Source organism: Cryptomeria japonica, chromosome 4 (assembly GCF_030272615.1).
Source record: "Cryptomeria japonica chromosome 4, Sugi_1.0, whole genome shotgun sequence".
In the NCBI taxonomy this organism is placed as follows: domain Eukaryota; kingdom Viridiplantae; phylum Streptophyta; class Pinopsida; order Cupressales; family Cupressaceae; genus Cryptomeria; species Cryptomeria japonica.
In genome coordinates, this window is record NC_081408.1 from 554,529,952 (window position 1) to 554,545,609 (window position 15,658).

The 15,658-nt window shown below is 36.9% G+C and overlaps 1 protein-coding gene across 5 annotated transcripts in view; it reads left to right on the plus strand.

The window, feature by feature from the left end:
* The window catches only part of LOC131029433 (allantoinase), a 275,629-nt gene that overhangs the window by 220,280 nt on the left and 39,691 nt on the right, over positions 1–15,658 (plus strand). For all 5 annotated transcript variants that reach the window (XR_009102774.2, XR_009102775.2, XM_057959908.2 and 2 more), the window contains one exon: positions 5,756–5,854. Coding sequence is in view for 3 of the 5 variants with exons in the window: in XM_057959908.2 (XP_057815891.1) it covers positions 5,756–5,854 (99 nt within the window). In the remaining 2 variants the exon portion in view is untranslated. The remainder of the gene's footprint in view (positions 1–5,755; positions 5,855–15,658) is intronic.

Below are 15,658 nucleotides of genomic sequence, written 5' to 3' on the forward strand. Positions count from 1 at the left end.
ATATAATGTCATTAAGAGGTTTATAGTTAATGCAAAATCTCTTTTTACCTCTTTCTCTTTCAGCTATTTTATTTACTAGAAATGCAGAACATGCAAAATTTCCTTCTAGCAGCTCATTCAAATGTTCATACATTTCTTTGACTTCAGTGGGGCTTAGTAAATATGCAGGTTCATGGGGTATGATGGACATGCATTTTGGTCTTATCTTAATTTCACATTCTTCTTGCTCTATAGACCAAAATTCTAGAGGGTTCATGCTACAACAATCTTTCTCAAATCTTTCTCTAATTTGAGCTAGTTTTTTTTCGTTCTTATCTTCTAAAACCTCTGTTGCCCATTCTTTTGTAGAATTTTTCTCTAGTCCTTCCAATCTATAAGTAACTACCTTCAAAATTGGAATTTTAACTTCATCTTTATGATGTAAAGAAATTTGTGTTCTTCTAAGAATGAAGGATTCATATTTGACTAGGAACAAATATCCTAGTAAAATATCACTGTCCATATCATTGGATTCTACAAAATCTGTAATAAATTCTTTACCATGAATCTTGATATGAACATCTTGTGTGTACCTACCCCATTTCAATTTTTCCCCTGTGATAGAATGTCCTCTTGGTAATTCCAGTTTTGGCTTCCAAAATTTTTTGGGGATTGCTTTTGTTTTGGAAAAAGATCTTGTTGAGTCAGTGAATGCATCAAATTCAATGGGCTTGTATCCTTCAAAACATAAAGAAATTCTAATATATACAATATTATTTGCTAAGAGTGTAACAGCAGAAGATTTTTTCTTTTTCCTGTTCTTCGGGTTTTGTATAGGTCTTATTATTTCGGCCTTGAATAAAACATCTATGATTTCTCCCATAGATTGATCAAGTGTTCTTATTTGTTTCTTTTGTTCCTTAACCATCTTGTTTAATTCTTCCACATCATTTCTTATTAGGTCTAGTTTTTTTAGGACAACAATTTGGTCATTATTTTGGATTTTTAATGCCATTTTCTTTTTTGAATCAAACTCTTCTGAATCTTCTGAATCTTTATCATGTTCAACAAATGTGTTGGTACTATTTTTTGGCTTATTCTGACGTTCTTGTTGCCACGATGGAATCTTGTAACCAGCCATTTTCTTCCCATATGCTGATAATTCCTCATTTATATGTTTCATTTCTTCTTTGAGATCATTTAACTTTTTTAAATTTCTTCTTCCTGCAAACCTTCTTTCTTCTCTAGATTCAGTCTCTATATAGGGATCTCTACTTTTTCTGTATCATATTTTTTTGGGGCTTCACTCAATTTTTCTCTTAGAAGGCTAACTACATAATCTTGTTTTTCTTCATCAGAAGAGCTTTCATAATATGCCAACTTTTGTTTTCCTCTTTCCTTTACCATATTATAAGTTTCTAAGCCTGTAGGAAGAAGTTCAAGATAATCATCTTCCTCAAAAAATCCTTGATATCCTGGAATAACATCCCACTCTGTGTTTTGTTGTTGAAACACTGCATATACTTTAGCTGCTACATTCATTTTCTTTTTGCAATCCATTGCATAGTGGGCTCCATTACAAATAAAACATTTTACCTGTTTTGGAGCCTTTTTTGATGCAGTTTTCCTTTTAAGTGCATATGGTGGAGGTCTAAACCTTTTCTTTTAAACTGGTTTCTTTTGATTGGAGAGACTCTAAATTTTCTCCAGCGGCGAGGAAAAGATTCCATTTTACCAGTATAGTATGAATCAAGAGCAAAGTAAGATTTCTTCTTAGGCTTGCTTCAGGAACATTTCTTTTTAAATTCTTTAACTAAAGCAAACTCCTTGAAATCCTTATTTGGGGGCTTATTGCAAAATTCCTTAAGATTGCATGTGGAATTAAACTCATTATCATTCTGGCTAATTGCTTTTAAGAGACAATGTTTTTGTAGCTTATTTGCTATAACATTTTTGAGCTCAGCAAATGTGCAATTTTGAACTTGAAAACCTTTTTTGTTCATCACATAGTCTTCTGCCGAGCTTCCTAATTGACAAGGCAATGAGTTTAGATAATGTCTTTTAGCTGACTCGTTATTTTGTAGGCGAGCTTGGAATAAATACTTTTCAAAAACCAAATTATATGTATGTAGCAAGCTTAAATTCCTTAATTTCTAAGTATATAAGATTCTTGTAGCTTGCCTAGCCTTATTTTTTGGGGCTATACAAAATTCATCAATCATTTTGAATTTTAATTGTAGAAACCCAATAGTCATTATATATTGTTTTCCAAGATTTAAATCTTTAACAAAAGCTTCCTCAAAATCTTTAGTCTGATCACCTATAGCATCTGCGGAGCCCTCATCTGGCAATCCTTCCCACCAATCTCTTAACTTTCCTAAGAATAATCTTACTGCATAGGCTACCTTTTGTGATTTTGTCCAAGAATTTCTAGTATCAAAGAAATTTTCTAAGGAATCACACCATACAGCAATTGCATCATACGGATCAATCAATTCATCTATATTTAAGATATACCCATTTGTGGCCTGTGGCCTTAATTGCTCAGGATGAGTATTCTGGGTGAGAGGACTGAGTGAGCTATTTTCTCCCATGATTTCGTCAAAACCATCATCAATTTTGGCAAATTGTTCCCATTCTTCATCTTCTTCTAATGGGAGTTCTATGATTGGTTCTTTTTCTAATGCTAGATCTGAAGTATCTTCATCAGTAATGTCCATTTCTATTGTTGTTTCTTGAATAGATTTGTTTCAGAGTCTTTATCTTGTTCAACATACACAGCTTCACTAATTTGTTCAGTTATCACATTTTCTTGTAACCAATCTATTTCTACCACAGCACTAGTGTGTTCCTTTGTGCTATGAGATTTAAGAATCTTTTCAAGTTCATCATCATCTGAAAGCCCTTTTCTTCTCTGTATGATAACTTTTCTGGAAGGTTTCATTTGGGGTTTCTTTTTATCTTCTTCTTTAGAACTATCATATTTGGCTTGAGTTACCTTGATCTTTTTGACATAGCTCTAATTTTATCGAGGTTTTTAGAGACTAAATCAACCAATGCTTTGTTTTCTTATATATCTTGCTCAATTCTTTGTTGGCTATGGGTTACTGAAGAGATCGATGTATACATAGCATTTATTTGAACATGGTTGCTTTCAGAAATCTGTAAATTTCTAGTGACATCAAGAGCTATATCATCAATATTTTCTTGGGCTGATATATTCCATTGGGCAAGCCAGTTTCTTTGGGCTTCAAAGTTCTTTTGTGGTTGACCAATTTTTGTGTGCAACGTAGACTCATATCTACCCCAAAGTTCAGAGTCCTCATTAAGTATGGTGAATGACTCAGGAGTTGGCCATCTACTTGGTTCATAGCTAGTAAGTTCTTCTTTGTTACCCTTGATATTTATTTGAAATCTTGTTCTCTCCTCTTGTGCTCTTGGGAGAGACTCCCTAATCATGGCTACTTTTTGGGGCATTTTACTTATCTTAATCCCTTTTCCCTTACTATCTTGCTCAGGTTCTTTTTCTTCTGGGGTCAATGCAAGCTTTAGACTCACTTGTCTTGCCAAAGCATCCATAAACTTAGGGTTGCTACTCAGATCAGAGAGTGCTGCCATAGCAGACCTAAATGGATAAGGATTTAAAGATTTCCTGGAAGATAGTTGTCATTTCAGGGGATATTCTATACATGAGGTAGAGACTTCTTCATGGTTGTAGTCAATATATGGCTTGTTTATGGAACTTGGAATGTTACCCAAATTTCGAGCCTTAGAATGACTTCTTTTAAAATTATCATTTACTGGCTGTTCAAGAATGATTACAGACAGCTTCCTTCTCTGGACCTTGGGAGTTAAAGACAACACATGATGAGGGGGTGTATCTAAATCTTGAAATCTTAGCCCTCTATTGTCTTGAATAAGTTTTTCAATAGTAGGGAAGCCAACATGAAAGCCTTCAGAATCAATGTGTCTACCATAATCCAACAACTTATTATTGCCTTTTGGGTAAGATACTCCTGATGGGAAATTTGATGGAGGAAAAACAGTATTTAGTAGACGGTATATACATCTACCTCCAATATTGGTATAAATTGATTCAGGCTGTAAATCTATGCCTTTGACCTCAAGTAACAAACAAAAAGCAGAACAAATATATTTATCGTCAAGAGAAATTGTGAAATCTGGTCTTACAGTCAATCTCCCATCACCCCTTTCAAGATATAAAAGTCCTCTAAATTGTGCAACTATTGCTTGGTCCCAAATTCGACATCTTGTGTCTATTAGAGAAGCAAAATATTCAGCACCAATGTCATAATTAAACTGTGGATGAACAATGATATCTATATAAAAAAAGTGCACATGAAAGTATCCCTTTTCTTTCCATCTTTTAATATCTTTGGGATCAATAAAGGGTAAATAAACTGGACGAATGCCTTGACCTTGGACTTGCAAGTTTAACTCAGTATGTCTTATAGCAGTCATTAACCTATCTTTTATTCCCTTTTCAAGTTAAAGATCAGTAATATGAACCTCAGGAAATTTAAAATTTCCTTTTTCATCTACAGTAACATCCTTTTCTTCAATGATATCATGTAAGGGTGCAATTCCAGACATGCTATTTTTTAAGCTCTTATGACTTGCCATCTTTCAAAATACAAGAAAGTCTTTAGATTTAAGCTATTATTGGTCAAAATTTCTCTAAATTAAATTTTTTTAGCAGGTTGTATGATAGAGTGTTGTCAAACTTTCAGATTTTGAAAACCTTACAGGTTTGAAAGATGAATGTTTTTTAATGTAGTTCCTATATATCATATACTATTGGGTGAAATAGACCCAACATTTAAGATTGTTCATATATATATAGTTTTTTTAGCAGGTCATATGATAGAGTGTTGTCAAACTTACAGATTTTCAAAACCTTACAGGATTGAAAGATGAGTGTTTTTCAATGTAGTTCCTATATATCATATACTGTTGGGTGAAAATAATTGAAATAGAGCCAACATTTAATGTTCCTGTATAATGCATACCCTTAGGTCAAAAAAACAAGGAATTAATTTAGAACCTATATATTCAATATTGAATACCCATGGGTCAAATAGTCCCAATCTTTGCCCTATATGTGGTTGTTTGATACCTTGATAAATATTTGTCCAGTGGGAACTTACAGTCAACTATAATTATTGTCCAGCATGTTTTTAACAAATTTAAATTAAGAGTTATGCTTTTCATACTTTAGGGTTTCAAACAATTATAAGGAACTTGTCCATAATAATTACGATTTAAGTGTTTGGGTCTCATGGAGTCACTTGTCTTAAGTTCAAGATAAAGTTTAAAGCTTGGTCATGCAACAGGTATTGAACTACAAATTCTTTCTGTCAAGGCTTCCTTGAGCAGCTAATCAAGACAGTGGAAAACATATGCAATGTTTATTTTTTTTAGTTGTCTACTTAGAAATGCACACGTTCTTATGGAACTTGCATTACCTTCTTAAGTTGGAACCTAGATTTTACCCATATTTTGTGCAAAGTTCTTGCTCTGAATATCTGCTGTAGTTCCTTGTGCTTTTTTAGAAAATTGCAATCATTACATTTTTATGAATTATCTTAAAATTAATTGATTGGTGCAGAATTCAAAATTTTCTTGTATAGGTTGAAACTTGAAGGTGGGATCGATGAACAGTTTTGCACATGAAGAGTCTTACTGCTAAATAATGTGCATCATCTTATGGTTTTCTCCACTAATCATCTTTAACTAATACTGATGTTGTGAATAGGGAACAATCGTGACTGGAAATGATGCTGATCTTGTTGTTTGGGATCCAGAAATCAATTTTGAGATTGGTGAAAACTATACTATATATCACAAACACCCGGTAAGTAGAGATGACACTCTCTCTCACCATCCTCTTTTTTGATTTTTCTAAAACATTCTAGTTGGATAATGAGTTTTTTTCAAAGAAACAATATTAAATATTTTACAATACTAAACATTCTAAAACTCTTGCTTTGGGGTCGCTTAGATCATATGAACACTCATCTAAAACTTTAGTGTGAGATTTTCTAAGTTTCATGGTGTGTGAGATGTTTGGTGGTACCCAAGGAGGCCATATAGTTCTATATCGAGTTATAGAAGACCATGGATCGTTGTTGAAGTTATTCTCATTAAGTTGTTGGGAGATTTTACATCACAATTTGGTGAGATTGATGAGCTGATACAATCTTATTATACCTTATACAACCTCTGTTTCTAACCAAAAATTAGTTCAACAGACCGATTTCAGTCCATGATGACATCCTTGTCAGGTATTACTTTGTTAAGATTATGATTTCATTATTCATCCATGTTTTTTTTAGTAGTTGTATCAGTTTCTTTCGTATCAGCTCTTATATCAATAGTTGTTCCTCTTATTCTGGTGATTGACACATATCAGCTAACTTTGTAAACATTAGATGGTAGTATCACTAATGCATTGGGCATTGTTAATTGATTTTTGTGTTCGCCCCATTGAATAATTGGTTTATTGTAATCGCCCTCCATTGGAAACTAGAAGGAGCTTGTTTTACCTTTCAATGTATAAGCTTTTCCATTGGATAAGTGGATATGCCCATAAGCTTTCCTGCTGAATAAGTGGATATGCCCCTATACTCACCAAAAATTAAGTGGAAGATACTTATTTACATTCCTTGTAATGGATATGCACCCCACTGAATAAACAATATTAGCTAGCTTGCCTCTTTGTGCTTTCCTTTCAGCACTGTATTTCTAATTCATTGTAATCTAGAACACTGTATGCTGTCACCTTGCCCATACTGGGATCTGGGTGGTCATAAAGTGGGAAGGAATCTGCATTGCATCTTACTTTCAGTTGAAGATGTTATCAAAAAAATATTGAGGGTGTATGTCATAGTGGTAGTATAGTTGGAGATCTTGCTAGTCTGTGCCTCTAATCTTGTTTTGCAGCTGCAACTTTCTCTGTAAGTGAGAGAACTCATATATTACATTAGAGAGTAGAAAAAGACAACTGATTAGAAAACACAAACCCCAGTTGAAGAGCCCTTGTCAAAAGTTCAAATAGCATATCAGAGTTTTGCTAATGACAGTGACATTTCATTAGAAAACATGACAGAAAGGGATAAGAGAACAACCCCACAAAAAAGTCCAAATTCTAGCGCAAAGAGAAAGTTTGATACTATGTTGGATATGATGTCACAAATGCTAGCCAAAATGAATCAGAATATACAACATACTTCTCCAATTCATGATGGTGAACTAGATCCTACAACACAAAGAATCAGCAAAACGCTAATGAATACAGTATTGGAGCAGCTTCTGGGTATATTCCCAAACCACTCCAACCTACATGTCCACATAGGGAGAAGTCTCAAGTTGTTCCATAGGCTCAAATTTTGATGGCAAACGAAGTTAGGGATAGCTATGCCGAATATGTCTCTCTTCTAGTGGAGATCCAAGACATTTTGACTCTAGAATAGTTCATCAATTAGAAGAAAAGGGGTGGTGGAAGATTTGAAAACAAAGGTCTTGTTGTGCATAGGGATTATCAACAAGCCTTGGGAAAGGTGAGTCTTGCTCACTTTGATGGGAGTGATAAGTGTGTTGCTCGAGCTTGGATCCATAAGTTGGATAACTATTATTCTCGAAGACCAAAGTCGGAGGAAGATGCGATAAAATTTGTTACTTTGCATTTGGATAGAGCAGACTAAGAGTGGTGGTACCATGGCTTGGTGACACTAGGCAATAATCTAATTACCACCTATGATGAGTTTATAAACAAGCTCATTGAAATATTTGATGAGGAACTTGAGATGCAGTATAGAGAAATTGCACAGTTGAGACAACATTGTACTATTGATGCCTACATTGATGAGTTTCAAAGGCTCTTTGTCATGGTTCCTAACATCACAAAAAGAAGACTCGTAGTCCTTTTTAGTGAAGAGATAATGGAGCTGCTAAAAAAATGGGTAAAAGCCTTTGCCTCACTTACTCTATAGGAAGAAATAAGGAAAACAAAGAGTACGGAGTTTGCTGCTCCAAGGAGCAAATTTCAACCAAGGACTTTCCTGCACAAGAAGGACAAACATAATTTTCATAAATATTCAAATCATTCCAAAAAAAATCCATCATAAATGGATGAAGGCCTTTGAAATGAGCTGAGGAAGAAATTGTGTTTCTTTTGAATTGAGCCATGGGCCCCAGGCCATAAGTTCTTCAAAAAGGGCAAAGCTCATCATTTAAAAGTCTATTCAACTGATGAATCGGCATTAGAAAAATTAGTATACCAATCTAATTTGGAGAAAAAGTAGGAAGAAGAGTCAAAAGAAGAGAAGGATAATGAAAGCACTCTTGCCAAGCTTTCTAGTTTTCAAAAAATTGAGTCTTTCAGAGTTTGTGGAGTCTTATGTGGCCAATGAGTAGTTTCCCTTGTTTTTGATCAAGGGAAACCCCGAACAACAAGTTTTAAAGGGACACAAAAACCTCAATTTTTGCAGGGAACCGGAGCCCTCTTGCAGAATGTTGCAACAAGATGAAACAAAGACAACCAACAGCCAGCCACTACAACAAAAGCATTAAAGAACAAGCTGTAACAAATAGATGGTCGAAGCCATCAGCCCTAACTAATCAAACTTGAGAAAAGGGTTTTTCTAGGCTCCCTTAACCTTTACAATGGGTTTTAGCAAGGCTCCCACAACCTTAACTTGTAGTACCATAAAGATAAAACATAATAATCTAACTGAAAACAATTGAACCTCCCAAGCAACAAAGAGCATGAAGAGAAACGGAGGGTTTTGACAAGCTCCCCCAACCTTCACATTGGGTTTTGAAATGGCTCCCAAAACCATCCTGCAATAGTTAACAATGGCCCTTAAGCAACAAGTATTCACCTCTCCTACAAAGCCCCTCTCCACCTCAATAGGAACAACAAAGGAAGAAACCACCGGTAAGAAGAGCCATGCTTGATCCAACTCTGCATCCAAGCAGCTAAAGACAAGAAAAGCCCTCACGAAGTAGCTTCCAACCCAGAGAAACGAGAATCGCCAGAAATTGCCGAGTTTGGGCAATTTCCGAGTCAAGTCAGGCTGGGTGAGTCCAGGGGGCTCGAACTCGGACTTGGCCGAGTGTGGGGCTCAAAATCGCCCAAACTCGAACTCAGCGATTTTGGCCGAGTTTGGCGAGTCCCAACTCCCAAACTCGGCCAGCGGCATGTAACTTTAAGTTTTAAAAAAACACTTCTAATATGTTTCGAATTGTTTTTTTTTGTTTATATTATGCTGCCCCCAAACCCTCGTTGTAAAATTAGGGGGGAAACTGCGCTGATAAAAGTAGGGAAATTTTAACCTCCGAATCTGATTAGGCTCCATATAACAACATATACTATTATTTGGTGCATCAAGAGTTGGAAAGGAAGAGTTTGCATCTCATTTGATCATATGATGACATCTATTTTTTATTCCATGAGTTTTGTAATATTGTATACATTTGACAATATTTATATATCAATGTTTGTTATTTCCTTCAGCTACAATTTGCGTTTATGCTTATGTGATTGATGTATACTTGTGTATGTAATCAAATTAGCTTCTATTTGATGATTTTATTGTGTCTTTAAGGTGTATTTAATAAAGGGTACATGAATCAAGTTTTAAATCTTTAAAAATCTCTAAATTTCTTGAGTTTTTCACTTTGCCAATTCTGAGTCGAGTTTTTTTTGCCGAGTCAAGTCGGCCTCGCTGAGTCTGAACCGAGTCTAAGTCTCGTTTCTATGTTCCAACCTCACCCACAAGGCAAATCTCCACCTCCATAGGGGACGCCACTAGCTCAATAGGAACCACAAAAGGGGAAGAAAGAAGCAAGAAGAGCCAAACCATATCCAAAGCCACAAGAATAATCTCCACCTCAATAGAAGAAGATTCCACCTCCATAGGAGCCACACGGGAATGGACCAAGGGAAGAATGAGTAGTTTCCCTTGTTGATATTAGGGATACACATAATTTTTTTGATGGAGTGGTTGCTCATAGATGACTCAAGAGTCAAGATTGAAGATGTTGATGGTTTCAATTTTATAATAGTTGATGGTTTTACCATTGCATAGACAAGGAGAATGCCCCAAATGAGCCTACAGTTGGAAAATTATGAAGTCAAAGATAACTTTTATGTTGTGAGCATTTGTGATACAAATGCTATACTTGAAATCCAACGGCTGCTATCTTTGGGTGAGATCACCTTGAAATTTTAGACTATGGAGCTGAAATTCTAAGGAGATGGAAAACAAGTGGTGTAAGTGGGCTGTTACATGGAAGTCCACATGTTGTCACCTTCAAATGGATGGAAAGGGTTGATTCACCATGATCTAGTTGAGTAGATATGCAAGTTTTGTTAACCAAGCAAAGCAAAGTTTTTCAGTTGCATAACTCTTATAAGGCCTCTTGAAAGAGGTGTTGAGCATATGATAGAAATCGGAGTCAAACTAGTCATCACCACTCCCTATCGGCATCCCAAGAGACAAAGATGAGATTGAAAAGGCAATCAAAGAGCTCTTGGAGATGGGACACATCCATCCAAGCAAGATCTCCTTTGCATCTTTTATTGTGTTGGTGAAGGATGGGATTATGTGCATGTGCATAGATTATAGAGCTCTTAATAAGAAGACCATAAAGAATCGGTAGCCCTTACCAAGAATTGAAGAGGTCATTGGTGAGCTTGTAGTTTCCCAAGTATTAGACTTTTGGATTTTCTAATTATTTTGCAAAAACAAATTGAAACGGTATATTGAAAATAATTGTATCAATGATTACAACAACAAATGTGGCAATATCATATACCATTACCAAGAATGGATGGCATAGGCATAGATCCTTATAAAACTTGGCTTGCAAATGTGACACAATCACACCCTATTCCCCCCCAAAAAAAAATTATTTTTGGCATCTAAGGCGATCAGAAATTGGAGAAGAGGCTTTTTTTTTTTGTTAAAAGGGTCCTTTGCATAAGGTTTCAAGGCAATGGAAGGGCACTCAAATGGATTTGGTAGCTTTTCATCTCCATCCTGTTGTGACGTATTCACACATCGCCCCATTGCAAATGGGAACCCCTGCTTTTTTCTTTCTAGGGTTTGCTTTCTAGGTGTTTAGGGTTTGTCTGTTAGCCTTTGCATTTTGAGTGTCGCCAGGGGATCAATAGGATGGTAGGCTTTGCTTGAGCCAGGGGAGTCAGCAGGTGCTCCAAGTTAGGGTTTCTTTGAGAGTCTTCCTTAGGGCCTGGTTTTGCTCTTGTTGCTAATTGTGTCTTGCTTGGTGAGTGGGTATCATTCTTGAAGTTCCGAGCTAGGTCAAGTTGGTGAGTGATGAAGTCTGGAATGTCATCCTGATCTTCAAATGCCCTGAAATTTGGCACTGTTTGGAATGTCCTGATCTTGAAATTTGGCTAAGTCTAGAATGTCCTGATCCTGAAATTTGACTAAGTCTAGAAAACTGAAGAATCCTCCAAAAACTAGATTTTGCAATATAACTCCTGGAGGTCCGAAACCACTCTCAAACATCCTGGAAGTATATATGGAATATAACTTAAAGTATAAGTACTTAAATGTTATATTCCATAAAATAATCCTGACGAAGAGGCTAAAATGTCAAAATTCGCTCCTGACCCTTCCAAAGGGTCCAGAGCGAAAATTCACCAAAGACTCAAGATCTCGCCTAAGTCAAAGAGTGGTCGAGCAAGTTTGCAAGGATATGGAAGGAAATGGATCTAGGATCGAGTCTAAGACAAAGTCAAGTCAGTTTGAAGGTGAATTGAGCCTAGAATAGAAATTTCGCTCCTGACCCTTCCAAAGGGTCCAGAGCGAAATTCTTGAAAACACTCATTTTCCCCTTTGCTAAAGTCAAGACCAAGATGGAGATGAAAGGAGAGTAGTCTATGTTTGCCTCCCAAAGAAAATTAGAATTGAAAAAAGAAAGAATCAAGGTCAAATCATGATTTTCGCTCCTAACCCTTCCAAAGGGTCCAGAGCGAAAATCCTTGTAGCTCCTATTTCCTTCTTTGTTTTGGCTAGGTGTTAGCGTGATGTAGGATAAATTGGTATGTTCTTGCCTTGGGAGGGAGTTGGACACTTTGAAAGATGAAGATTTTAGCCAAAAGGTGAATTTCGCTCCTGACCCTTCCAAAGGGTCCAGAGCAAAATTCATCATAAACCTTTTTTGCTCCCTTGTTTTGGCTTGAAACCTTGCTCCTTTGATGGAAAACGATCTATATTTGCCTCCAAGAGAAAATTGAAGTTTAAAAAATGAATAATCAAGCCCAAATGGTGAATTTCGCTCCTGACCCTTCCAAAGGGTCCAGAGCGAAAATCCTCCTAAGGCTCATCTCCTCCCTAGTTTGACCAAATTTTGAGTTGCAAGGTATCTTGAAGGGAAGTGTGGACATGTTTGGACTTTGGAAATGTTTGAAAGCCTTGAAAAAATGAAGGATTCTAGCCAAGAAGGTGAATTTCACTCCTGACCCTTCCAAAGGGTCCAGAGCGAAATTCCTTACAAGCATACCTTTTGACCTTTTTTCAAGCTTAAAACCTTGTTCCTAGGGCAAAGGGAGATGAGATTTTACCTTGCAATGAAGTTTCAAGTTGAAAGAATGATGATTTTAGCTCAAAACAAGATTTTCACTCCTGACCCTTCCAAAGGGTCCAGAGCGAAATTCTTGGAAACTCATATTTTCTTCTTGGAGATGGTCAAATTATTGAGTTTTACAGCATGGTTAGGTGGAATTTGATGTGTTCTTGCCTTTGAATATTGGATTGAGGTAATGGAGTAGCCAAAACAAGCTCAAAATAGGAAATTCGCTCCTGACCCTTCCAAAGGGTCCAGAGCGAAAATCTTAAAATCACCTTTTCTCCTTGCAAAATCAAGTCAAACTTGGGTTGGATGAGAGAAGAGAGGTGTTTCCTTGCCTTGTGAGGTGAATTCAAGATGAAATGATGGAGGAACATGCTAGAAAACTTGAAAATCGCTCCTGACCCTTCCAAAGGGTCCAGAGCGAATTTTCTCAAAACCTATCTTTTCCCTCAAATTTATGCCAAGTCTAGTGGGTCAATATTAGAGGTGTCTTTAGGCATGTCCTTGAATGGTCAATAATTATCAAGTTTGAAGGAATTGAGCCAAATGATGAAAATCGCTCCTGACCCTTCCAAAGGGTCCAGGGCGAAAATTCTTCAAACACCTATTTTCCCTTGCAAAATCAAGTCAAACTTGGTTTGGACGTGAGAGGAGAAGTGTTTTCTAGCCTTTTGAGGTGAATGCAACTTGAAATGATAGAGGAATAAGCCTAAAAAGTGATTTTCGCTCCTGACCCTTCCAAAGGGTCCAAAGCGAAAATCTTAAAAACCATCTTTTCTTCCAAAATTTGAGCAAAGTCAAACCTGGACAAGGGTGAGAGAAGTCATTTGGATTGCCTTAGAGTGGATTTTAGTCACCAAGAATGCAAATTTTGAAGCCAAAATGAGAATTTCGCTCCTGACCCTTCCAAAGGGTCCAAAGCGAAATTCCTAGGATCACCCTTTTTTCCTTGCAAATCAAGTCAAGTTTTAGGTTTTTATGGCCTAGATAGGAGTGAGGTGATGTGTCCTTGGTCTTGGAGGTGGATTGGATTTGAAAAGATGAGGAAATAAGCCTAAAATAATATTTTCGCTCCTGACCCTTCCAAAGGGTCCAAAGCGAAAATCCTAAAATTTACATATTCCTTTCAAATTTATGCTAAACCATGCCTAGGCCAAGGTGAAAGATGCCCTTGAGATTGCCCTTTGAAGTTGAAATGATGGAGAAGTGAGCTACAAGCAAAAAATTTGCTCCTGACCCTTCCAAAGGGTCCAAAGCGAAAATCCTATAAACCATCCTTTTCTCCAAATTTTGTGCTAAGTCAGGCCTAGACTAGGGTGAGAAAAACTATTTGGAATGCCTTGGAAAGATGTTTGACCATCAAAAGTGTGAATTTTGAGCTAAAATTGGAATTTCGCTCCTGACCCTTCCAAAGGGTCCAGAGCGAAATTCTGGATAGGTCCTGTCCCTGGCTAGGTTTTTGAGCGAATTTGACTTTTTAGGCCTTGTGAAGATCAAACCAATGCTGCCAAGTTGGGAAGTGGATTCAATATGGGGGAGTCCAGATGAAGTGAAGTGAAGAAAGTGAAATTTAGTGTGAATAGGCAAGCAAAAGGTGAATTTCGCTCCTAACCCTTCCAAAGGGTCCAAAGCGAAATTCATCAAAGTCACTATTTCCTCTTCGTGTCAAGACAAGATTTTGATTCCTAAGGCATGAAAAGGATGGAGAGAGGTTATTTAAGCCTTGCAAGATGAATTGAAGTGAAGGAAGTGTAAAATGAAGCCTAAAGAAGGAATTTCGCTCCTGACCCTTCCAGAGGGTCCAGAGTGAAATTCCCAAAATCACCTAGTTTGCCCATGAGGAAGGTCAAGTTGTGGATTCCCAGCCTTTGGTGAGGATAAGGATAGCGTATGCTTGCCTTGGAAGGCATTTTGGAGTAGAGACATGATGGAATTTGTCCAAAGATGCAAAATTTGCTCCTGACCCTTCCAGAGGGTCCAGGGCGAAATTCTTATGGAGCCTATCCTTGGGGAGAATCTTGAGCAAGCTTCATTTTAATATCTTTTGTTGATGATTTAAGGTATAAAATGCTATGTTAGAATAAATATATTATGTGTCCTTAATCATTTTATGGTTTGTCTTGCAGGTGAAAGAAGACCAGGCCAGGGCAAGGACGGGCTCCTCCAATCCAACATCAGCAGGGATGACCTCCTCCAGTCCAACATCATCAAGGATGACCTCTTCTAGTCCAGCATTTGAAGGAAAGGTACACCATCCATCCTGCACATCAAAGACAAAGGAGGTTAAAGCAAGGGTCCATTGGAGAAGCAGATAGTCTCAGAAGAGTTAATTAAAGTTAGCTTCTCAGCATCATCAAATTGAACATCAACCAAGTTGCAAGTGTCAGACAAGGTGGCATCCCAGTCATCACTCCTCCAATCGGATTGGTCCACCTTAGCGTGTCCAGATTCAATGTACCTGACTCATCAAGATGACACAAACTTCGATGTACCTACCCCGGTTATCCATTGGTCGAATATTTCAAAGAAGACATGTGTCCAAATAATGCAATTATTTCATTGGCCAAAATTGAGCTTGTTGTAACAAACCCTAATTAGGGTTTTCATTGTAAAATCTCGGCCATTGATCTCAAGTTGATTTGAGCCATCGAATTGTATTAAGGGCGCTATATAAGCCCTGGCTCCTCATTTTGTAAAGGCTAATAGTTAGTCAGTAGTTAGAAGGTGAATAGTTAGAAATAGTGAATAGTCAGTTGATAGAATAGAAAGAGAAGGCAAAGATTGTTGCCAAGATGTTGTTGTAAAAGACTTGTAAAACTTCATTGAAGAAATAGTGAAATTTATGGGTCGATTCAACAATTTGCATGGTCTCTATACTTCTCATATTTGATTTCATGTTATTAGATGAGTGGAAGAAATGTGTTTGATTGATGGTGAAATTCGTATATCCATACTACTAGTAGTTTGTTGATTGCAGACTTGCCTTGTGTAGTCAACTGGAATCATTCAGTTTAAGCTTAACTTCAATTGTCTCTTCTTCACTGATATGCATCAG